This window comes from Galeopterus variegatus, unplaced genomic scaffold, assembly GCF_000696425.1.
Source record: "Galeopterus variegatus unplaced genomic scaffold, G_variegatus-3.0.2 Scaffold3106, whole genome shotgun sequence".
NCBI lineage: Eukaryota > Metazoa > Chordata > Mammalia > Dermoptera > Cynocephalidae > Galeopterus > Galeopterus variegatus.
Genome location: NW_007729217.1, coordinates 62,653 through 87,820, shown reverse-complemented (window position 1 = coordinate 87,820; position 25,168 = coordinate 62,653). Strand labels below are relative to the sequence as shown.

Below are 25,168 nucleotides of genomic sequence, written 5' to 3'. Positions count from 1 at the left end.
ATGCTGAATGGCTATAAAAGTTTCCAACTGCTTATTTTCATCTTCTATGATACTCTTGCTGTGGACAAATAACAGTCTGTGGCCAGCCTGCTGACCACTGTGAGTAACTGCGCTCTAGACTAGCAGCTATGTCCCAAAGAGCTTTCTGCAAGGATGGAAATGTTCTATAACAATGAGCACTTGCAATGTAGCTAGTGAGACTGAGAATGTGAATTTTTAATTTTATTACATTTTAATTAATTTAAAATTTAAATTAAAAAGCCACATGTGGCTGCTGGATTGGATAGTGCAGATCTAGAGTAATTACTGGGAACATAGGAAAACATCCATGTAAATGCCCGGCCACTCACTCAAGCCAATTCCACACTATGAACACAGAGAAAGAGAATGAAGTAATATTCTAAAACCTATCTGCCCTTTGGTTTGAACATTTGGTGCAAACCAAATGTAGTTGATATCAGGCCTTGAACATTAACACAGACATGGAGGTACACACACCCACACAGTCTTCAGAACCTTCTAGAAACTTGAGCAAGTAGAAAAAGAAAGGCTATCCTTCTAGTCAACAGGATAGCCACTTCCTCTTTGAAGGATTGGAGCCCCTTCCTGCCAAAAGCAGAGGTTGAGGGGCCTGCTCCACAGTCTGCTCAACTGAAGCCCAGTTCTCCCAGGAGCAGCCGTGGGCTGGGGGCCATACCTTGCCCAGCCTCTCACATAGCTGGGCAGAGAGCTGGAACTCCTTGGCGTAGCTCAGACACTTAAGGGACAGCTTTGGCTCATTGCACTCCAAATAGGTCTTAGCCAGTTCCAAATACTCCAACTGCTTTTCCCTGTGGGAATTGAAACAAAACAGTATTTCCATGGAATGTAGACCTAACATCAATATATTTAACCTGCTGCTCTCATCAGAGAAAACCTGAAGTGATCCTGAGACTTACTTGGGGCTGACTTTCTTGGATTTCATGTTCAGAGCAGTGTTGTGGGCCAGGGCCAATTTCTCCTTTTCAAAGGCACCTCCCTTTTGGTAACACTTGGCTGCAACCTGGAATAGGCAAAAGGTTTTGATTCCCAGCAAAGTAGTGGAGGTGACATACAGAACAAGAGTTAAAGCATGCATTATATGTTTGAACTGACAAAGCGTTGAGTCTTGCCCCAGCCCAATCTGAGAGGGAGCAGCAGAAAGGTGCAGGTCTGCTAAAGAAAGTAGCCTCAGAGGATAAAGCCCAATAATACCAGCTAACACTTCACACTCAAAGGTTCTTGGAAGTGCCCAGAAGCCATGGAAAAGGTACACAATATGCATTTTTACAAGCAACCATAAAACTCTTGTTTAATCTTCCAACAGCCACATGCAAGTGTCATCCTTCTCATTTTATATATGAGGGTACTTCAAAAAGTTCGTGGAAAAATGGAGTTAAAGGATTTATGAATCTTTCCATGAACTTTTTGAAGACTCCTCATAGTAGCAACCTCAGGTCAGAGCCATGGAACAATTGGCCCAAAGTCATCCAGTGGTTTTCCTGGGCTTTGACAAAGTTGGTAACTACAACGGCTACATTGCAGTGCTGGTAGAACAGCCACAGTACACGTACTGGGGATAGAAATAGGGACAGAGATGGTGTCACAACACATCCAGATCCTTGGGGCATGCAGATCTGTGTCACCCAACCTTCTGACTATAAGGTGGGCAGACAAGTGTCACAGGGGAGTCAGCCTGAACCCCAATCCTTGCCAGCTGAAAGCTGCTTTTCTAAAACAGGAATGCTGACACCATGTCTCAAAGCACAGGCTGCAAAGGCAGAAAGTTCACATTCTGCCAGCATGCAGATATTAGGTCTCAGTGCGGGCAAGGGAGGAACTACGTGGCACCTGTTGATCAAGTGGACTGATGGCCAATGTCCCCCTCATACTCTTTGCTCCATCCTTCCCCTATGGGCCTCCTTCCTTTCCCGTTACCTATGCCACTCTCCTTCCCACCTCAGGGCCTTTGCACACACTGTTCCTTCTAACTGAAATGCTCTTCCATCCTTTCTCTGCCTGGTTAGTTCTACAGGTCAATCATTCTATAGGTCTCAGCTCAAGCCTCCCTTGCTCAAAGAAGGCTTCTCTGGCCTCCCTATCCAGGACAGTTGGTTCTGGGAGCAGCTGGTCTCTCATCTGTGACACCTGCAACAGCTGGAACTGTGCACTCATCTATGTGCCTGTTTTGCTCACCATCATGTCCCTGGGATCTAAACATAATGCTTGGCCCATAGCTCAGCAGGTATTTGTTGAATGAATGAATCTTGTATGGTGGTTCCGAAACATTCATTGACATGCAGCCAAAAAGTCATTAAACCACCTGAGTCTTGAAGTCCTTTAGCAGGGTCAAAATAATGTCTGGCGAGGAGGAGGCTTTTTATAACATTCTCATCTGTGTTGGCTCCCCTAAAAAGATTTTAGATTCAAACATTCAAAAGGTATTTTTAAAGGGATAAATAATTGGAAAGCCATGGGCAACACACATGGGTAACATCAACAGTGTTCTAAAGGGAATAAAAGGCAAGATTTTATATAGTTTTCCAATTTCATACCCATACCTGCTGCCCATATTATACCTCCCTTCCCTCCCTATCACCCACACCCAACCCTGCCAAAAAAGAATTCTTGATTTTACAACAGCCAAATGATTAGTATTTCTTTCCAATTTTGACAAGGACTTTATTATATAATAAATTTTGGGGCTCTGTCAACTTCTGTAGCTAAATGTCACATATTTATGAAAATACTCTCCAGACATACCAAACCTACAATAGTACAAAGTCTGTTTTTCTTACCCCATACAATAGACTGCTAAGGGTGGCCACAGTCCTTCACTCCTCTTTGTATCTATCCACACCCGTTTACAGTGTAACTTTCCAGTTTGTCCCATCAAGAGTGCTGCCTATTTCCCCTCCCTTCAATCTGGGCTGCAACTTGCTTTGGCCAACAGGATATAGCAGAAGTGACCCTAGGCCAGTTCCTAAGCCAGGCCTCAGGGCCCCTGTGTGCTTCTGTTCACTCTCTTTGAACCTTGCTCAGGCATCATGTGAACAAGCCCAGACTAGCCTGCTGGAGGGTGAAGGACACATGATCCAGGAACCCCAGTCACCCCATCACCTAAGCCAAGAGCCAGCCAACCCCCAGAAGCAAACTTGCCTAGCTGACTAGCAACTGAATGCAGACACGTGAGTTGCCCAGCTAAGACCAGAAGAACTACTCAGCTGAACTCAGCATTGCCAACCCACAGAACTGTGAGCTACATAAATGACTTATTTAAAGCTACTAAGTTTTGAAGTTGTTTGTTAAGCAGCAACAGGTAATGATAAACCACAGATGTGAGCTGTAGACCTAAACCATTTTCCCTGCCACAGTAGACAGAACTCAGAAAAGAACTGGGAAGCTCTGGGCATTCCTTCTCCAGGCACGTCAGAGCACAGACACCTCACACTGTGGCTTCAGTTAAGTTCTGACTTGTGGTTTCACTGCACTCATCGCTTCCCATGACTTTCATTCAGGCCCACTCCATGCAATTCCAATGAGAAGAAGGGTAATTAGAGCAGGAGCACAAGCTCTCCAGAGAAATCACTGTCTCAAAACATTTGTTCAGAAGTGACAAGAGAAACTGCAGACACGTTTACTGTAAGGTTTGAAGAGCTGGACCCTCCTAATATGAACACTGAAACATAGAAAGAGAAGAAAGTGATACGTCCAAAAAGTGATGGAAAGGCGAAGAAAAAAAGAAGAAAGTGATCTGTCCAAAACTGAGCTCCAGTTCTTTTCAGAAGCATCACATGCAGCTGCACACACAGGCTCTCCGGTTACCCTGGGAAGTCAAATCTTAAAGAAATGTGCATTTTTGTGTGGTCATGCCTGTGGAGGCAGACACTGTTTGTTAGTTACACCCAGCACTCTCTCCTCTCTTTCTTGTCTGATGGCAGAACTTGCCTCCCATAAAGGGCTAAAATTGCCAGACAGGATTGCTCTCCAGACTCCCTTGCAGCTATGAGGGGGCTTGTGAGCTAGTACTGACAAATGAGATTTAAGAGGAAGTCCACTGGGGACCTCATGACAAAAAACAGATCCATGAGAGAAAGTGCCTGCCCTTCACTCCTGCTTGGGATGCTGCTGAGGGAAGTGTGGTGCTAGGAGCTGCTGCAGTAGCCATTATGCAACCATGAAGGGGAAGATCTCTAACAGGCTGCAGATGATACAATTAAGAGATGGAATGAGACTGGAGCCATGGTGATATTGTTGAGCTGCAGAATCCTAAGACCAGACTTCTTGCAATTGGACTAAAAACAAAACAAAACAAAAACACTCTTTTAGTAGGGTGTTTGGGACTTGCAGGTGAAGACATTATGACTACTACCTCATGGAGGGCACACATGCCATGGTCATGGTGCCCCACCAGAGACCTTGTGATGTGTGGGGATACTGCCTGTGGGGAAAGCAATGGGGCCCTTTAATCTGGTTTCAACATTTCAAGAGGTCTACTCCAGAGATAACATCTCCAGGAAGACTGCTCAGGCTCACTAAGATGGCTTGTAGCTGCAAATCAGTCAGTGTAGTCAAGTGATAAAGCTTAACCTACACTCACCAGACTCAGACTGGCAGTGAAGTCTATGTCTGATCAATTTGATAAAACAAACCAGAGACCAATCTGTTACTGTGTTAAGATGCAGTATGATGACAGCAAAAGCTTGTAAGCGTAGAGTGCAGGAGTGAAAAAAATAAATAGACAAATTCTGTGTTGGGGTGAAGGCCATGACCCTTCATATACCTATCTGCACATGCTGGCACTTGTCCAGAATGAAGCATTGTCATACCTACATTGACTGGGGAAGGAGCAGGACAGGGAGCTCTCCTCATTTTGGGATGACTTAGTGTTGCAGAAGAAGTGGCACAAGCACCATTACCCTCAACCTTTTCTGGTGACAAATGTGATGGTGGGAAATCTGCCTGTGAGGCCTAAAGAGGCCATAGATCACAAAGACCCCTCATCCCTTGACTCCCAGTCCATCCCATTACCTTCCAGCACTGGTGCTTGGCGTAGTATTCTCCTTGTGCAATCCACTCCTCAGGAGTTGAGGTCTTAACAAACATGCTATCATCAAAGTCTAAAATGAAAAAGAAAAGCAGGTTACTTCTCTGGGCATTCATTCATCTAAGCCTGTTGTTATGGGCTGAATTGTGTCCTCCCAAAATTTATTTGTTGAAGTCCTAACCTCCAGTACATTGGAATGTAACCATATTTGGAGATACGGCCTTTAAAGAAGTAAGTTAAAATGGGGCCCTGAGGGTGGGCGCTAAACCAATCTCACCGGTGTCCTTATAAGGAGAGGAAATTTGGACACACAGAGAGACACCAGAGGCAAGTGAGCATAAAGGAATGACCATGTGAAGACACAGCTACAGAGCCATCTGCAAGCCAAGGAGAGGTCTCAGGAGAAACCAAACCTGCCAATATCTTGATCTCGGACTTCTAACCTCCAGAACTGTGAGAAAATACATTTGTTTCTTAAGCCATCCAGTCTGTGATATTTTGTTGTGGCAGCCACAGCAGACTAATACACATGAGTTGCCTTTCTAGTATTCACTTAAGATATGTTTTAGCTTACGAAGCAAGGTTGATGTGGGTATTGAAGGAAGAGGTGGAGGTAAGAAAGGATTTGGTTTGGTTTTTGAATTTTGATCTACTTACCTTTTCTATGGCTATGAACCAGAAAACAGATAGCGATTACTAACTCCTCCTTGAAAATCCAAAGCCAAGTGGCCCTAAGGAAGCTCCCAAGGCAGAGCTTCAACAAGGATCAAGGTGAAAGGATTTTACAGTATTTCCTAATGTGCAGAATTTGTCCTCAAACAGTGAGCAATGTGACACATTCCCATTGGTGGACACAGACTATTGCAGCCACCTGCTATTGTCCCTTCTGTTGTCCTCAACAGCCTGCTGGTGTCTGTATCAGCCCTCCCATACTGCAACCTCCAGAGCATCACCAGCAATGGGCAATAATCCCTGCAGGTTCTGAGCCACAGCTTCACGAAGCACATGAAAGGCAGCGAATACCATGATACTGCTGATGGCCAAATCAGAGCTGAAAAGACAGAGATGCCCAGGCCAATGGATATCAACTGGGGGAACAAGGCAGACATACCAGATTTGTTCAGAAGGTGAAAAAACAGATACTAAGCCTCACAGTTTGACACCTCCCAGCTCTTCCTCTGCTAGTGCCCTGTAGCACTGTGCCGTGATGACATTGCAGCATCTTGCTCTGACTCCATGTGCACTGTTAGTGCCCTGGTGACATTTTATTCCCACAGCAAAAACATATATAATCTCTGAACAGGGCCAGTGAACCCTGCAGGTACCATGTTAAGGAAACCCAAATTGCACAGTCACTGCACCCATCCCAAGTTCCCTTGCACAGCGGAAACAGATTGTGCTCTGAAAGACTTTACCATGTGCAACTTATAACTCATCATTAAGACTGCACTTTTTCTTGCATTCCTAATGCCACCAAGACACAAAATAAATTATAATCCTTTTTCACTTAGAATTTTTAAATTTTAAAAATTGTCTATCTTGGTGGTCTTTTATACTGGGTGCCAGAACATATTTTGGGAATAAAAGAGGAATAAGAGGGGTATGTGGGAAAGACTGAAAACAATCACCCACTTGTGTTCCTTTTAGTTGAGGAAGTAAAGGCCCAGGGAGAGAAAGCGGGACCTGAACAAGGTCATGTGGCTACACACTTGGAGAGTTTTCATGAGAAGCCAGGTTTTTTAACTCCAAGCCTTTGATTTTTCCCATCACACACCACAATAGTCAGGTCCTAGGAATAGAACATCTAATCCTGGTCCCCAACCAAGACATCAGCAATAACCAGAAACAGCCTCCATAAAACAGGCTGGGAAATGCTCAGGAAACCAGCAAACCTCTCTATAGCAGCCAAGCCCTGCTCCTTCCCCTACCCTTAGAGAAATTAACCACGGCCTAGAGGAGCCATCTCAATAACTAACCCTCAAGAAAGACAACAATTTTCTCCTTCGCGAAAGGCTAATTACTTCTCTTCTCAGTTATCCTATCAGGAGATGTTCACTTCATTTTTTAATTAGCTAGTCTTTGTAAATTGTAAAAATAATACATGATAATGGTTTGGGTTTATTAAACCCTACAAACAGCACAGAAGGGCATAAAGGTGAAAAGTAAAAGGTCTCCACATTCTCTGAAAAACCCCATGCCCACCAGTCCTAGAACCAGAGGTCTATAAACGCTTTTGTATCAGAAATGATAGGTGTATACATGTATATATATGCATGTTCTCCCTCCAAACTTTTGCTATTTAAACCTCTGTTACCATAATCAGGAACTGAATAGATACAGATAAATTTTCTGATGGATCCCTTACTATCTGAACTTCTGGTACATGTTTATGAAATTCAGGAACCAAATAGATTCAGACAACCCCATTGACCCTCACTATCTGAACTCTCACAAACCTAATTTTTGATATACTCACTCAGAAACTGAATTAGGCTTAGTAGTTAAAGACACTTAGGTAGGTGTTTGTATATACACACATACAGACATACACATGCATAAACATTCCATTTTAATATATATTGATATACATGTACAGTTTTTATATTTGCATAATATAGTTATTTACAAATTGGATCATTCTATCCATACTGCTTTAAATTTTGCCTTTTTAAAATCTAATACATCTTGAACATCTTCCCATATCAGTATATAGCAGTCCATGTTACTCTTTTTAATGGCTGAATAATATTCCACTGAAAGAAATGCATTTAACCTTTCTCCCACTGGTAGATGTTTTTAGTTTCTTGTAATATAAACAGGGCTGTGATGAGCATCTTTGCACAAGTATCTTTGAAATTCTGAACAAGAATATCTCAGGTAGATTCCTAGAAGTGGAACTGCTGGGTCAAAAGGTATGTGCAATCTTTATTTTGACAGATATTCCAATCAGCTGTCCAAAAGCTCATAGCAATTTGTATTCTCACAAGAGGGCCTATTTCCTCTAATCCTTGTCCATGACCCTCACTTTTAAAGGACAAATAAAAGATCTCCCCTGAAGGAGTTAACCCTCCCAATCCCACTATAACTCCACTTTCCCATACACCTTCGCAAATGAATACGTACTTTCATTTCTCAGATTTGGAAAGGAAAGTGCTTTCAAAAACTCTACCCTTTATACCTGACCATAAAAACAGTTGAGAAAAACATGCTTCCTCCAACAGTGAGAATATTTTAATGAGATTTTACCTTTGTTTTCATCTGTCTTCACCACTTGGACAAAATCTCCTCTAATGAAATATTTGAAAGCAGGAGCCCGTTTCTCTCGGTTTTCATCAAAGATCCAGAGGTTGACCCGAGCCCGTGTGATGGCAGTGTACAGCTGCTTCAGCTCTCCATTGAGAAGCTAAAGATAAGATTGAGGGCAAAGATGATGAGCTTTTTGTCTATAGCTACAATATGACACACTTCAATGGGCTTATTCTGATTTTTAAAAAATAAACAGATTTTAGAGAAGTCTACCACAGCCGTGAGCAGAACACCAGGAGCTCAGTGTGGCCACAGCACGGACAAGCGTGGCTCTAGTGAGACTATGAGAAACTCCACCCCTTTCTCACCTAAAGAGGTAAGTGAGCTCACCATTACTATAGGATGACCCTTAAATCTGCTATAATTTTTTTTTAAGTTTTAATTTTGAAATAATTCTAGATTCACCAGAAGTTACAAAGATTGTACAGATAGGTCCTGTGTACCTTTCATTCAGTTTATCCCAATGGTTATATGTCACACAATTGCTGTGATTTATTTTTAGATAAACCAGTCATACACTTCCATTACAACTATCATTAGTACTAAATTACTCAAGACCTACCCTTTGACTGCACCAAAATTTCTGAACAGAGCTGAGTTCCAGAGATGAATAGAAGGGACAAGCCTCCCCCTTCCACTTTCAAACAGTGTCCCACCCATCAAGCCCAGCTCTCTGCTGGGAAAAAGGGAGTTTGCCAACAATGAGGTACCTGCCCCTCCCTTTCCCATCTCCCACACCCATTTGTTGATGTACAAGAGGACCAGTCAAGTGCAAAACTCCATTTTTCATCTCATCTTCTCTTCCAGGCCTTCCATGTCCACTGGTTCCACGTCAAATAAGTGTGCGGACACATGGCAGAAATTCACCTTGTACATTTCTGGATTCACCATGAGAGACCGACCCTGAGAAGAGCTTGGCTTCTCCAGGGGCACTTCAACCAATGGCCAGGTATCCTCTCTGGAGTCAGATGATGAAGGTGTGAATGAAGAGATGATCTTCCATTCTTTATAAGCCTAAGCGATGACAAATTAAAGACCAACAGAATATGCTTTTGAACTGTACATACAGCCTCCCTGAGCTTCATGGGGAATTGAGTCCCACCAGGGGCCAGGTCTTCAACCCTAGCTGTGAGAAGGGGTCTGTCCTGTGGCCTTAGAATGGATGGGAGGGGGCTAAGGTTGCACAGGCAGGAATCAGGGAAACTACCATGAAAATTCCCCAGACACTTGGCCAAGACAACTGAGAAGCCAGGCATATGTGCCTACTTCCAGGAGGAAAGCTCAGGACCCAGGATGTTATTCTCTTTCAACAAACAGTATGGACAGAGAAATCCTCACCCCTTCTCATAACAAGAGATGCCACTTAGGGTCAGCAGTTAAGACATGTGTGGCAGAATTTTCTAACTAAATTGTTCAACCAAGCATGGAAGAAAATGTAGGTACTGTGGGGTACACTGTGAAAGGTAGACTCTGAGATCAGACAGAACAAATTAATATCTCAATTCTTCTGCTCATTAACTATGTAACCTTGGACATATTGTTTATTCTCCTGCTTTGTAAAATGGGGATAACAGAACTATCCAAGATTGTTGAGAAAATAAAAGGAGATAATCAGAATCAAGTGTCTGGTACAACACTTGATAAGCAGTTGGTATTTTACCCATTTTTTTCTATTATCTAAGCCCCAAAACCAAGGTGACTTTATAGACCAGGGGTTGGCACATTTTTTTCTCTAAAGGGTCAGATAATAAATGTTTCTGGCTTTGCAAGTCACTTGCTCTCTCTTGTAACTACTCAACTTTGCTGTTGTAGTGCTAAACCAGCCTCAGTCACCATATAAATAAATGAATGTGCTATGTTGCAATAAAACTTTATTGTGGACACTAAACTGAATTTCATATAATTTTCACGTGACACAGAATTTATTCTCCTTTGGGTTTTTCCCCTAACCATTTAAAAATGTAAAAACCAATCTTAATTCACAGGTTGTACAACAACAGGCAGTGAGCTGGACCTGGCCAGCAGGCTGTGGTTTGCAGACTCCAGTAAAACTGAAGTGCCCAGATTACATACAGTATATAGAATCCAAAACTCCTAAGAAATTTCAGATTTCATACTTTACTGTGCCTTGTGAGAGTAGCTAATTAATAACCCTCCTTGCCTTTACTTTTCTTATAAGATGGTACTATTTGCCATCCATGTAACTTTTCAAGGATGCTGAAAAGATGACATGGATACAGTTCACTACCTGCTTTAAATTACCCCATAACTTAAACTATGTAAATCAGGTTAAATGCCTTAAACGCTGTCTATTAAATAGGAATGATTATGTTGCTAATCAATTATGGAATTAATCGCCATGTTCTGAAAAGAGATGTTAATCATGAAATTATTAATTATTTAAATAGTTAGAAGGTTTAAAAAAATTTAAGACAAATTTATGACTATCTTCTTTGTGAAGCTATTTTGATGACAAAATTATTTGCCAAGGAAAGCAGGGAAAAGATACAAGTACTTGACATTTGAGAGGATTCTCCTGGCAAGCAGCGTGAGCTGCAGACTGGCTGACCTTGAAAGGGCTGGGGAAGCACAATGTATTTTAAAACTGCTGGAAGAGAAGCAAAAGCTGCTCAGATGGCATAGGACTGACCTGTTTTCATGAATCAACCATGTTTTACTTTCAAGATAGAGCCTTTAAGGAGTACGTACATTTACAGCAAGGATACAGGCCTGCAACACTTGTGGCAATAAAAGAAGCAGCATTTAAAGTCTTTCAGATTCTTCTCTTGGAACCCATAACTGTGAAGGAAAAGGCTTGGATTCTACTAGCAAGCCTACCTTTGAGGGGCCTATTCTCTAAGTCAGTTAGACAACCCATAAAAGTTGTTTACAAAGTCCCTCCTGTCTCATTCACACATGAGTGTAAAGAAAGGACTTCTCACTGAGCAGAATGTAAATGGCAGTCACCTTTCCAAGTCTCCAAAGAGGACAGTTTGGGGTTGACTAGGAGAATGACCACCCCTCCCACAAAGATGAGGCAAATCCTGCAAGAGAAGGGTTTGATGGAACCATCCCTTGGTTCCTTCCCCATCTCAGAAGATAGCCCTGGTGCCCATGTGGTTGAACAGGTAACGACAAATCCTCTAGAGAGAAGAATCACAAACCAGGGCAACAAGGACTCCCTTGCATCCTCCTCACCTGTACCTACACCCATGCCCAGGTAACAGGTGCTGCAAAAAGAGTACCTGCCTGGAACATAAAGAGGGGGTAGAAGAAGAGGCCATGGAAGGAGGGAGAAGCTCTCCAGTTTCCCATGTCAAATAGCAATTACTGTGCAGCAGCCTTCAACCAGTCACCTCGAAAGAAACCCCACACAAGTAGCCAGACCACGTAAGGCTGGGGACATATGTGATCTGTCTTTCCTTTTATTAAAGCATTTCCTCTCATTTGCTTTTGGTCTGGAGGTTGTAAATGATAAACTCAGGGTGTACTTTGTACCAGGGAATGCATGATTACACCAACACTGGGAAGCAACAATTTTTTTTAGAAGTCTTATTGTATACATAGGATGAAGCAGATGTTACCAAAAAATTCAGTTTGGGATGGTTTTAATTTCGTGCAATTCATTGAGCCAGTGGTGGGGGCCTAGGGTCAAGACACTCAAATCTTTGTCATTTCCAGGATCAAAATGAGACAGAACAACTGGATTTTTCTTTCACAAACAAAGGTAACCACGAGTTGCCAATCCTTAAGTCCAGACCTTCTTGAGCTTCTTACTGGCACAAGCATACAACTAGCATTTAATAAAAGACAAGAACAAAGTCTTACCACTTCTCTTTTAGGAGAGCCCCAGTCTCACCAAGACCAATGGACGTATTATTAGAAAAACAAGTTAGTCTTCAGAAATCAAAAATAGTTCCAGGGTTAATGAGTATGCATCTGATTTTATTAGCAAAATTCAATAGAAAAGGAACGTATACTCATTGCAGAAGGTTCTGGAAGTCAATTTGCATGCAAGGATTTAAAAGGAAAAGATTACAATGAAAAGAGATTTAGAACTCAAAGCATCTGAGTTTGTCTCTGGACTCTGCCACCTGTGATGACTACAGGCAATTTTCTTAACCTCAATGACCTTCGTCTTTATCTACAGAAGGAGGATAATAAAAATACATATAACCTCAGAGGGTTGATGGAGTGACACAATGCATTCAAAAAATACTTTATAAATTATAAAGCACCCATAGCAATATTAGTTGTAGGTATTATTAAGGCAAACATGACATTAAAACGTGAAGAATCTATTTAAAAGGGTCAGCTCTGGGGCAGATTTTAAAGTGCCAAAGTCAACAGTGTTCCTGACTTAGGTATAAAACAGCCCCTTCAAGCATGCACCATGTGCAATGGGAAGTCTGCAAAAGGGACCAGGAAACAGCCAGCTAAGTCCCCAAAGAAGACCCCACAGCACAGTCAGCAGCCAGCCTGAGTCCCAACCAAAAGACGGTAGTGAATACAATAATACAATCTGGCACAAGAACTCAGGAGCCAAGTCAAAGCAATGGGCTGACACAGAGGTCTGGGGGATCAACCCAGAGACTCCTTTCTGCCACTGTCTGCATGGGCTGCAAGCAGTGGTAGTGAAGCCATGCCATAAGGGGGCTCCCAGGCAAGGCAGCTGTTCTCATCCCCCACATTACCTGATCCAGTGGGCAGGAACCAAGCCTCATTTGTCTTCCCGGAGTTGTCTCTTTCTATGAACTGACCTTGCCCAGTCTGTCCTCACAGGGTGGACATTGCTAACCTTGCCATCACTTGTAAGGCTCTCCTTAGAGCTTGCTCCAAGTTAGGCATCCCTGGGAGCCAAGGAGAACAGTAGCTAATGAAAACTGGAAACTGGCAGTTGAGTACTAGGCATTCAGAAGACGACGAATACTAGAGAACCAAGGAAGGGCAGGGCACAGGAAAAACCAGCCCATTACATACTATGAAACAACCCACAGCCATTGTGAAAACCCACATCTAAACACACAAACCCCACACTAAATGCATGATGCTCCAAATCACAAACAGGTGCCTGTGACAAACTCTCTTAACCTTAACTCCAAATTCTCTTTCCCAGAATGGAAGATCAGCTCATCAGCTCCTGTGTCACTTAACAATGGGGATGCGTTCTGAGAAACACATCATTAGACAATTTCATCATTCTGTGAATATCATAGATCATATGTACGCAAGCCTAGATAGTACAGCCTACTACACACTTAGCCTATTGCTCCAACCACCGTCTATATGCATTCAGTCACTGACCAAAGTGTCATTGAGCAGCACATGTTTATACATGCACTGTGTGGAAAGAATTGCTTATGACATACCTCGGAATCAGTAAAAAAGTTGTAAAGGAGTACATCATCAAATTCTAAGCCTTTTGCTTCATAAACTGTTAGCACAAGTGCTAAACCAAGCTCTTCTGGAATTTTCTCCTTTGCCATTTCATTGGCTACAAGGATTACCTGAAGAAAAACAAAAGAACATCAAATTCTACAAAGAAAACCCTGGTAAAGCTCAGCCCATTTCTCTGAGAGGCAGGTAATGTCTTTAAAGATAATGGCCAGCATGGACTTGGTCAGCTGAGCCAGTGGAAATATTAAAACAGAAATATTAAAACAATCAGTCACTCACTCATGTCTGGAACTCACCCATTCTGGGACAGGAGCTACTGAGTTTGGGTGGAATAATTCAGTTTCTCAAACCTTTTTTCAACTGCAAACTGCCTTTTATTTCAAAACATATAATCCCCAAAAGCTCACCTGGTGGGCTCCAAATTCAATGGGCTGGGTTTTCCTTTTGTTCCCTCGTAGCAAAATTGCCAAGTCGCTTACACTACAAGACTCTAGGACAGTTGGCTTGGGACCATCAAAGAGGCCAGAATCCCTTGGAAGGCGATCAAAAGATTCCGGGAAATAGAACTGAAGTAAGTCTACCACTCCAGATGCCAGATTGAGAATTCCTGAGTAAAACAGAAAACACATCAGATATTGTACAACATAGCAACATGGCTGAGTTTTCTGGTTACTTGGCAGGGGGATTTGTCTGAGAAGCAGTATTGGCCCTGACAGTATGTATAACAGCAATCCTATTTCCAGTTCCCATTTGATTATCACTGTGGCCCTGATCCATACTACTCTGGGTGCAGTATATGAAGGGAGAGAAGTGTTACTGTGCTGACAGGGTTTTGTGGGATCTCATTCCCAACCTATATTCATTTTAGAGAAAATTACCTCATTAAGAAGAGTCAAGACAGAGATGCAATGCAAACAATTAGAGCTGTTAGAATGCTCATACAAAGGCCTAGTATAGACTCTGGTAAGAAAACAAAAATTATCCTGTCCCCTCTCACTGGTGCTTAGAGCACTGGAAGCAGTGTTACCATGGTAACAGCAGTGCTGGATGTTAGCAGGGGACAGCAATCAAGGCCTGCATCACCCTTTTCCACCAGGTTTGTACCTGGCTGAGAGGACAACACTAAGAAAAATTGTCAGAGCAGGAGAAAGGATTTTCCAAAGAGCTTTCTCCCTGGGTCCTATTTCTTGTCTAAGTACTGAAGTGACATTGACAGAGACACTGACTGAATGCCTACCATACAATAGGCATCTTCATAAAACTTATCCCATGTAATCCTCACAACAACCGAATGAGACAGATGAAGCAATCGCACTTTTACAAACAGGGACTCAGAGGTCTGAAAAGTTAATGAACACCTCCAAGTGATGGGATCTGAAGCTGGATTGAATACAGATCTTCCTGGGCCTCTCCACCACTCTTAACATGCTATATGCCCTTTGTCTAAAATCAGATAGAATACAATGGTCTAAATAGAACACCATGAAATGGGCATATGTATCCATATGTGTCCATCAGTATTACCAAGTAGTAAAGGTAAACTTTACTATCCAATACTACTATTATTAAAAATATACAATATAAAGCAATTATGAGTGCGAGTGGAAACTGCTGAATCTAAGCAAATCAGTTGCTACTGTGGTTCCCTCCCCATTAAGAGCTAGCAAGAGTCAAAGATTTATATTACAGGAGAATCAGAAAAGGGCATGAAAGTGTTCATGACGGGGAAAAACTTGTATCCACTTAAATGTCCTTCTAGGGAACTAGATAAGTAATTTTCGATATAACCAAATCCAAAGAATAAAACACAGTTCAACCATAAAAAGGAATTATGTACTGATACATGCTATAACATGAATATAAACCTTGAAAACATTATGTTAAGTGAAAGAAACCAGACACATAAGACCACGTATTGCATGTTTCCAATTACATGAAGTGCCCACCATAGGCAAATCCATAGAAACAGAAAGATGAGTTGCTGCCACAGAGTGGAAGGAGGTGGGCAATGAGGAGTGAATGCCATGGTTGTGGGGTTTTTGGGGGGGTGATAAAAATACTCTGGAATTAGATCGTGGTGATGGTTGCACAACCTTGTCAATATATTAAAAACTACTAAATCGCACATTTCAAATGGGTGAATGTTATGCTATGTGAATCACAATCTAAAAAAATAAAAGAATAAAAGGTGGGAGAAATAGTCACCAAAGACAGTAAATATTCACTACATAACAATAAACATGTGTGTGATATGCATATACTGTATGTGTAAAGAAAAAATACCAGAAGGAAATTAAATAAAATGTTGAGTTTTTAAAAACATTTTATGTGTTTTCTAAAGTCTTTAAAATCTACTAGATAATATTTGGGCTTTTTCTGGTTCTACAAACAGAAGTGTACACACACAGTCTTCCCTCCATCTCAAGAGGGGAGGTAGGAGATGGAGTTTGTGTAATAATCATCTGAATAGGTTTTCACAGTACATTATCAGAAAAGAGAAATAACTCCCTTTGCCATGCTCTACCACAGGAATAACTCCCTTTGCCATGTTCTATCCTGCTGGCCCCCAGACCAGTAGCTCTGAACCGTTACACATCAGGACGAGGAGCACATTCAAACTACTCATGCTGGCTCCTCTTTACTGGATCCAATCATGAAAAAGAGGGTGCCATCAGGAGCTACTCTCTGAGGACAGAGAAACGTGAGCTGTGTTTCTTGGTCACCCACTCCCCACACAGTGCCAGGCAGGGTGGGAGCTTACTAAATGTTTCCTGAATGGATGAAGGAAGGCAAGGGCTAATTTTTCCTATTAAAAGTATAAATTTCTTTGTGTCAGCTCTTCCTACGCAACACAATTCTCAGGTATAAAACAATTGATGAGCAAGAAGATGAGCTTCTCAGATCTAGCCAGATCCTGTGATTCACAGGCAACATCAGTTAGGACTTCAAGAGCCCTGAAAACTGGGCTAAGATGTGTCATATATGCCACGTGCTGGAAGGTCCACCTGGCTTCTAATTGTTTTCTGAATCTTTGGCTAAACAAATAGGAATTTTATTCTACTTTTACAATGTGTGCGTGTATGTGTGTGTGTGTGTGTGTGTCCATGTATGAGTGTGTATGTATATGTGTGGGGTGTGTGCATATTTTCTCTTTCCACCAAGCCTTAGCCTACCTGAGATGCATTTAGAAAAAGAGCATCTGTCAAAAACCTACAATAAGGTTGGCTCTCTGTACTGGCCACTCACCAAAAACACAAAACCCTACAATAAGCATCAGACTTAAATGATAAAATGTTAGAAATATTCCCATTAACTTCAGGAATAACACATGCCCACTTGTTACCGCTTCTGCTTAAGGTCCTAACCAAAGAAATATACTAGGAAAAAGAAATAATGGGTATAAAAAAGAAGATAAAACTGCCTTATTTGCAGAAAAATCCCAAAATCTAAAGGAAGTAAGACTGTTCAGCAAGATTGCTAGATACCAGATCAACACACAAGAACCAAGAAGATTCCTCTATACCAGGAACAACTGATTAGAAAATGTAAAAAAGAAAAAATGATAGCAACAAAAAGTAGGTACTTAGAAATAAATCCGTTAGCTGTGTAAAATGTCCAGGGAAAATTATAAAATATTCTTAAAGGCTGTAGAAGAAGACCTGAATAGAGAAATATGCCAAAGTCATAGTTCAGAAAACCCAATAATATAAAGATGTGAATTCTTCCCAAAGAACCACATATTCAATAAAATTTCAATCAAAATTATGAAAGAGTCATTGGAGAAGTTTGATAACTACAGTAAAGAAAACTATCACAATAGCACGCACACACAAAAAAACCAGACAAATAAGACAAATCAAATCAAACAGCGAACCTAGAAACAGACTCACAGATACATGAGAAAAGCATTACGAATCAGGGGAAAGGACAAACTATGACGTGAAAGGTGTCAGCACAACTGATTACCCATATGGAAAAAGGTAACATTAGATCACAAAAAGTTATTTCAATAAAGACAATGTCACACCACATACACATTTTAGATTAAATTTACCTAAATTGAAATACCTACCTAAATGCCAAAAGCAAAATTGTAATCTATTAGCAGACTATATAGGAGAGTACCTTAATAACCCCAGGTCAGAAAGAATTTCTTAAGACACAAAAGACCAAAACTTATAAGAAAAGATTCATAAGTTAAAATATAAAGTATTTGCCCCACTAAAGAGCACCATTAACAAAGATAAAAAGATAAGCCAACACAGTGAGAGAAGAATCTACAATATCTAAAATCAACAAAGTATGTGAAGGCAAAATCCATAAAGAATTCTTAGAAATCAGTAAGAGTCTTCCGGTCAAGATGGCAGAATAGATGGTCCCCAGCATCACTCTCTCCCATAAAGCAACCAATTTACAACTACAAAAAAGCAATGGCAGCCAAGCTGGGGCTGCTAGAGCTCAGGGGAAGAGGAATAGAGACCTACTGAGTGCATGAAGGCAGGAGAAGCCACGATGAGAGAAAGAAAAAAACACTATGACCATTTCGAGCCCTGGCTGCTTCCAGGCTGGAGCTGCTGAGTGCATGGAGCACAGAGCAGGAGCCGGCAAAAGCTGCAGCTGTGCCCTTTGGATGAAGTTGCTTGGAGGCGGCAGGGGAGAAAGGGCCTTGGTGGCTCCCGGGACAGCAAGACTACTAATAGAGTTTCCATGAACCCATAAAGGAATGAGGATCCACAACAACTGAAAAAAAAAGGAACCACTCAGAGGCTGGTGAGTCATTGCAAAGGACCAAAGCACAGCCCATTCCATGGGAAGTGTTTGGAGCATGGGTGGTGGGGGAGACATGCCCACAGGGAGAACACTGGGACACAGAAAGGACAGCTGATCTGACCCCCAATCAGCGCAGGACCACTCAGAGGAGACTGGTCAGGAATACAGAATTGCTTGGGGTGCAGTTTGGTGAAAAGACTCAGGCCCAGGCTAGAGTTTCTATACAACCCAGGTGCACCAGATTGCATGAGAGCCAGAAGTACCTATAAAGCCAACCATTAAACCCTGAGCTGCACAAAAAGCCTTCCCTAGGGAAAAAGCAGCAAAGAGCAATTTAGCTAAACCACACAGCACAAGTACTGGTCCCCACAGGAAGCTCCCCCATTTTAGAGGTAAGCAAAGGACAACAAATTAGTTCCAGTGCAAAGTTTAAGTGGTGGGAACAGCAAATGATCCAATATAGAACTGAAAGAAAAAACAAAATACCCTCAACCAGAGACAAAGTTTGATATTAAGTAGTAAAGGTCTCATTTCACAAAAGAACACCTGTAACACCTAAAAGGACTGGAAGTCCCCTGGGCTACTAAGCAAGAAAGCGGGGAGATCCGAGGGCCTCAGCAATGCCCCCTGACACCCACAACCAGTCGCAAGGGTGGGGAACGGGGGCCTCGTTCCCGCTTCCCCAGACAAGTGCAGCCAACCCAGCGACAGCCACAGAGCCCCACAAGAAACGCCCTGGGGCTTTTCCTAGCCAGGACAGGCACAGCGAGTCCAGTGACGACCACCAAGCCTCAGCAAGAAGGGCCCCGGGTTCCCAAACTGGAGTGGTGTTGGGGCGAGGGCTTTTGCCATATCCCCCTGACATCTGCACCCAGCCCAGCAATGACCAAGCCACTTCCTCCTTCCTCCTTCTTCCATCCCATTTCCTTCCCCTTTCCCCTCTCCCTCTCCCTCCCAACTGCTCACGACAACAACCTAGGATGTAAAAAAACACTGTTAATAAAACTACATAAAAAAATTAGTAAGAAAAACAACTCATTAAAAAGCAAGCAAAGGATAAAAAGAGAATACACAATTCACAGAAAAATACAGAACAGCCAGCAAACACATGAAGATACCACTCCTCAGGGAAATGAAAATTAAAACCACAAGAAGTCATTTTACACCCACCATGAGAGCAGAGCAAGAGTGGACAAATCTGAAGATATAACATAGAGCCAAAGAGATTTGCTATGGACAGTTCAGTCCAGGATTATATGTCACAGTAAAAAACTCACAGGAAACTAATATCCATCACGATAAAATGGGTAACAAATAATGGTATAGCCACAAAATGGAATACTAACAGAAATTAGAAATGCATGGACTACAGCTCCACCTTATCAACGTGCAGAAAACTCAAAAACATAATGTTAGGCAAAAATACACAGTTACAGAAAGATATGTCTGGTATGATTCTATTAAATAAAGTTTTTAAACATGCAAAATAATACTCCATATTGTTCATGGATGCTTGTAGAACATAGAAGGTGAATTTGTTACCATCTATAAACCATAAAGGAGATATTCTGGTATTGGCGTCATGTTATTTATAACTTCTGCGCCCCAGTTTCCTATTTTGTAAAATAAGAATAATGCCTACCTTGTAAGGTTGTTGTGAGGATTAAGCACGGGAACTATATGTAAACTGCTTAGCATCGTGCCTGGCACAGAGAAGGGGTATTACTGAGAAAGAAACTAGAATCACCTGATGTCTGTTATCTCCCACTACCTCTCACCATTTTTAAAAATTGTTTTCTGATTTTCCTTGGAAGAAAAGTTGCTTTAAGGATGAATGGCTTGTAACAGGTACATTACTTTATATAGACTAAGCAGGTACTTCCAAAGCACTTTTACAGAAGTTTTCAAAGAGTTTAAATGTTCCCCTAAAAAGTTTTCATATCATGGCACACTCCTTAAGATAATAACTACTTAAAGGTCCATTTCCACCTAACCACAGCTTGAATTATCAACTTAAGAACAAGTAGTGACAGAAATCATATGATCTCTTGCTCATGAGTATATTTACTAACCAACTCGAAAATACTACCCTTACTTCAGCAGCAAAAGCACAAGAGATAGCTTGCAGCTTCAAAAGCAGCCCAAGCACCTCTGTGGTAGGTGAGCCCAACGCCTGGACATACCCGAGTGGGACCTGTAATTCTGGTACAGATGGTGGATCTTCTTGGGGTTCCGGACAGCATACTGCTTGTCTGTGGTGTTTCTGCTGGCATAGTGGAACAGAGAGCGCAGATCACTAAAGCGGAAGGCCACCCCCTTCATGATGCTCTGGGCTGTGTCCCCAGTGAGGAACATGGCATTGGGGTCATTGATGCATTTCATCAGCAGTGCCAACTCGGCTTGGGTGAAGTCCTGAATCTCATCGCCATAGAGCTCATGGATGGACCATGGGAGCACCCTGAGCTTTGAAAGCCTCTGGGACAGGTTGTACAGAACATCCTCCTCATCAAAATAACCTTTCTGGGACCTGATCTGTTGATATAGACAGAAGAGGCTATAGATCTCACTCCGGTCTTCTTTGAAATTGGGGGACCGTTTCCTCCCTAATTTCTTATATGCTTCTTCAGTGAGTCTCCCATAAGGACAACTGAGGGCCTCAATAGAACCCTTCAGAAAAGATTTTATTTCTTTCCAAATCAGTGCAGGGTTGTAGGAGGTTTTCCCTTTAGTCATTTTAGGCCATATCTCATTGGTGAACACCTCAAACGTCACATACACCCGGGGGTCACTGTCACCTGTACGCATTTCTGCAGCTTTATCCTCCTCACTGTAATCCCCGTCCACCTCAGCCTCCTCCTCGTCCTCTTGCCAATTGGGCATTGTCAACTCTTCCTGCGTGGACCATCCCACAATGGTTCTTTTCAAGCTTCCATCTTCATTTCTCAGAAAAAATGGTTTGGGCAGAGAAGCATCAAGCAGGAGGAGCAGCTGTTTGGAAGTGACAAACAGAGGAAAGTTCTCGTCCCTCAGGTCCTGGAGTTTGTGAACACTGGGTTCTAGTGGTTTGTAGTGACTGGTAGCCTTGGCAGACTTGGAAAGCTCAATGAAATTCCTTTGTACTTCCTGGCACAGGACATGGTTCTTGGTCACAAAGATCTGATGTAAATGTTCCAGCTGGTGGGAATGTTCTGACACATACACTTCGGCTGCATGGCTGTGCCCCGCTGGCTCCGCACCAGCTCCCCCTCCACAGGCTTCACTCTCCTGCTCCTCATCGATGCTGTCTGCTGTTTCCACTTCAACAGAATCTTCCTCTTCATCTTCCTCTTGCTCCACCTCCTCTTCCTCCCTACCTGAACCCTCTTTTCCAGGTTCCACTTCCAACCTTCTCTTTGGCCAGATCTGTTTAGCCAGCAACGGGCTTCCTGCCTGCTCGGCTTTTTCCCAGTAAACATGGAATTTCTTCCACAGCCTGTACAAGCAGCAGGTCGTCTTCCCAGTGCCACTCCGCCCAATGAGGATGATGGGCTCCAGCGGCCTGGGATTGAGGTCAATAACTGCATACTCAAGCTCGCCCACCCGGAAAGGGTACTCCACCGTCGCCGTCATGTCATTGAGGATGTTGAAAGCCATGTTGGTGCTGAAGCTGTGGAACTTCATGATGTTATACTCCGTCTCCACCGCACTGGCTGGAGGGAAGTACTCGGGATCTACATGCTCCCTGCTCTTCTCTGCATCTGTGTCCTCCACATAGCAGCAGGGTATGCGCTTTTGGATTTTCATGTTAGTTGACACCTGGCTTTTGTTGATACCCTTCAGCTTCTTCCGCAGGACACAGGATAAGCCCCGGTTGTAGGCACTGCAGATGGCCCTGATGGAATCTGACAGTTTGCAGTGATCTAAGACAATGTCCCAGATCCGGATAATTTCTGTGTAGACCCGCCCTGATTTCTCCACGGAGTATATGTTCCGCTCTGCAGCAATGATCTTCTCAGGGTTCTCACTGCATCGAGGGGAGAAGTCAATGGCAAGCTCCCACAGCATCCGGGCTCCTTTGTCCAGCTTAGCTTCGAAGAGCTGGATGCTTCCTTTCAGGTGCTTCAGTCGCTTTTGCAGGCCCTGTGTCCACTCACCATTCCCCAGCTGTTGGATGGCAAGAATAATTTTCTTCTTTATGACCTTGGTCATTACCTTACTGGACAGCTTCTTCAGCATTTCTGAAGTGCATTCAATCTCCCAGGTCATGTTATCAAAGTCCTGGAAGCAGGACTCAATCTCCTGCATGCTCCAGTTGTCTTGATCATCGCTGCCCTCCCTTACTCTGTTACCAGCAGGAATGAGCTGTGAGGCTCCAGGGCCTGTTTGGGCATGTCCTTCTCCTGCCTCAGGGGCAGCAGGATTGTTCCCACTACAATCAGAGCCCCCAGCCCTCAAGATTCGCTGGAGCTTGTCTTTCTTTCCTTTCATGCCAGCTCCTACCTCCAGAGGCTCAGAGCACTGAGTGTCTTCTGGGAAAGATATATCCAATTCAACCTGCTGAATCAAAACCATGATGTCCTGCACAAGGCATTCTCTCTGAGAGCATGGCCCAATAGTTCCAGATTCCTGCCTGCCCACTTGAGCTTCCGGGAGAGTTTCCCAACTGTCAGGGACCTTGGTTCCTTCAGACAGGGTTCTGGCAGTGACACCACATGACAGTGACTTAAATGAACCCTGAGACTTGAGTTGAGATGTATGACTAGGGGCAGTGGACCTCGGAAGCTTCCCCGGGTGGGCAGCAGAGTCCTGCCGGCTCCTCCGCCTGCTCTCAGTCAGAGCTTTGTTCCAGGCCAAGAGCAGAGTGTCGGTCTTCTTAATCCGGTGTCGTACATCTTTGCCTTCTTTGTTCTTCAGGTTGAAGTTGATGTCAAACTTCACCAGCAGGTCTATCAGCTTCTTCATGCGCTTCAGCATGCCCTTCTGGAAGAGGATGTGCATCAGGGTGTTCCCATTGCTGTCCTGGATGTTGGGATTGAGGTAGGAAAATTTGGTGGGGTTGGACCAGAACAGATCCAACAGGTGGCTGAGGAAGTTGAAACCAATGTCAGCTGAAAGATAGAGAAAAGCATATGAGTGCTGAGCCACTCTTCTCAGGAGACAGCAGACCTGATGTTTGTGAAAGAGCCCAGCCTAAACACTGAACTCCCCCAAATATCTGATACCATTGAGTAACCCAGTGGTTTTAAACCAAGAGTGATTTGCTCCCCAAGAGACATTTAGCAATGTCTGGAGACATTTCTGATTGTCAAAACCAAGGGGCTGCCACTAGCAGCTAGTAGGTAGAGGCCAGGGCTGCTGCTAAACTTCCCACAATGCATATGATAGTCCCTGACAACAAAGAATTATCCAGCCCAAATGTCAACAGTACCTCCTGAAATAACTTTCTAATATTCTAGCAAGATCCTTTATATCAGAATCTTGAAAATGGTGTAAATAAATGGAAAGTATTTTGTCAACCACTGACAGCCAACTTTGGAACTTAAGAATCCTCAGTCAGTCCACCCCAATCATTCACCATGACGGTCACTTCTTCCCATCATATATGGGTGAGGGGCCAGGAGACATGGGCAAGAAACAGGCCTTTTCCAGGTCACTGGTTTTCCCAAAAGGAAAGACCAAAAAGCATAGCATCAGTTCTAATATCCAACTTCTTCCTCAAAGAAAAGACTGCTTACAACATAAGGGCTTACCTTTGATATCTAGAAAGATGTGAAGTGCTGCATGCAAAGGAGTATCACCTTCAGTGAGAGAAATACCATGGGGGTCTGCACCCTTGGTCAAGAGAAGAAAAGCCAACTCGAAGTCCTCATGTTTCAAGCACATGACAAGTGGCCTCTCCTGGCTCTCCTGGAGACCCTCAGGCAAGGCTAGGAGAGGGCAGAAGAGAAGAGCACTGTGAATTCCATCCATGTGGAGAGGCACAGCCTGGATCACCTAAGGAGGGAGGGACCACTTCTGCCATTTAGTTGCAAAGGAAGAGTAGATGCTGACCTGACTTCCGAGATCTTCCTACCACCAATCTTTCTGGGAGGCAAAGGCTTCCCCAGCACCCTCAGGGCAAAACCTCAGCTCCTTCAAGTGCCTTCTCCCTGCTCCTTGCCCCTGCCACTTCTCCAGCTCCCCCAATTGTCCCACCACAATACCATAGTTCCCACCATCAGCACTATACTGAAGTGAGGACTGGGCACAAGAATAACTGAAATCCCAATTGCTGCCTTACACAATTCCAGACACACAGTTGGTGATCAGGACATGAGTGCACTTCCTATATCCTTTGCTTCTACCCTCAGTTGCTATCTTCCCTGACACCTTTTCACCCCTCACATCACTTCCCTTTTAGCTCAGTCCACACATCCCCTCTGCATTGCAGGCCCCCCAGACTGCCACCAGAAGGTAGACCCATTCACTGAAGATCTACAGCCCTCCTGCACATGTCTCCAACAGCTGAGCATTCACCTCTGTGGACTTTGTTTCTAGACCTGATCCTGGGATATTTTCTGTAAGTGCTTGCTCAATCAAGGAATAAAACAGGAATTCCATGACAGCTGTAGTTTCCAGGCAAAGGAAGTAATAGTCCATGAAAGGAAGGAG

General features: G+C 43.2%; 1 protein-coding gene across 1 annotated transcript in view; it reads right to left on the bottom strand.

Annotated features, from left to right (window-relative positions):
- Positions 1-25,168, bottom strand: part of TRANK1 (tetratricopeptide repeat and ankyrin repeat containing 1) — a 77,903-nt gene that overhangs the window by 12,104 nt on the left and 40,631 nt on the right. Inside the window, exons 11-19 of the mRNA XM_008583968.1 lie at positions 24,268-24,444; positions 20,722-23,625; positions 14,176-14,375; positions 13,741-13,878; positions 9,239-9,385; positions 8,312-8,468; positions 5,050-5,138; positions 939-1,042; positions 698-830 (exon numbers count right to left, since the gene is read on the bottom strand). Coding sequence (XP_008582190.1) covers positions 698-830; positions 939-1,042; positions 5,050-5,138; positions 8,312-8,468; positions 9,239-9,385; positions 13,741-13,878; positions 14,176-14,375; positions 20,722-23,625; positions 24,268-24,444 — 4,049 coding nt within the window. The remainder of the gene's footprint in view (positions 1-697; positions 831-938; positions 1,043-5,049; positions 5,139-8,311; positions 8,469-9,238; positions 9,386-13,740; positions 13,879-14,175; positions 14,376-20,721; positions 23,626-24,267; positions 24,445-25,168) is intronic.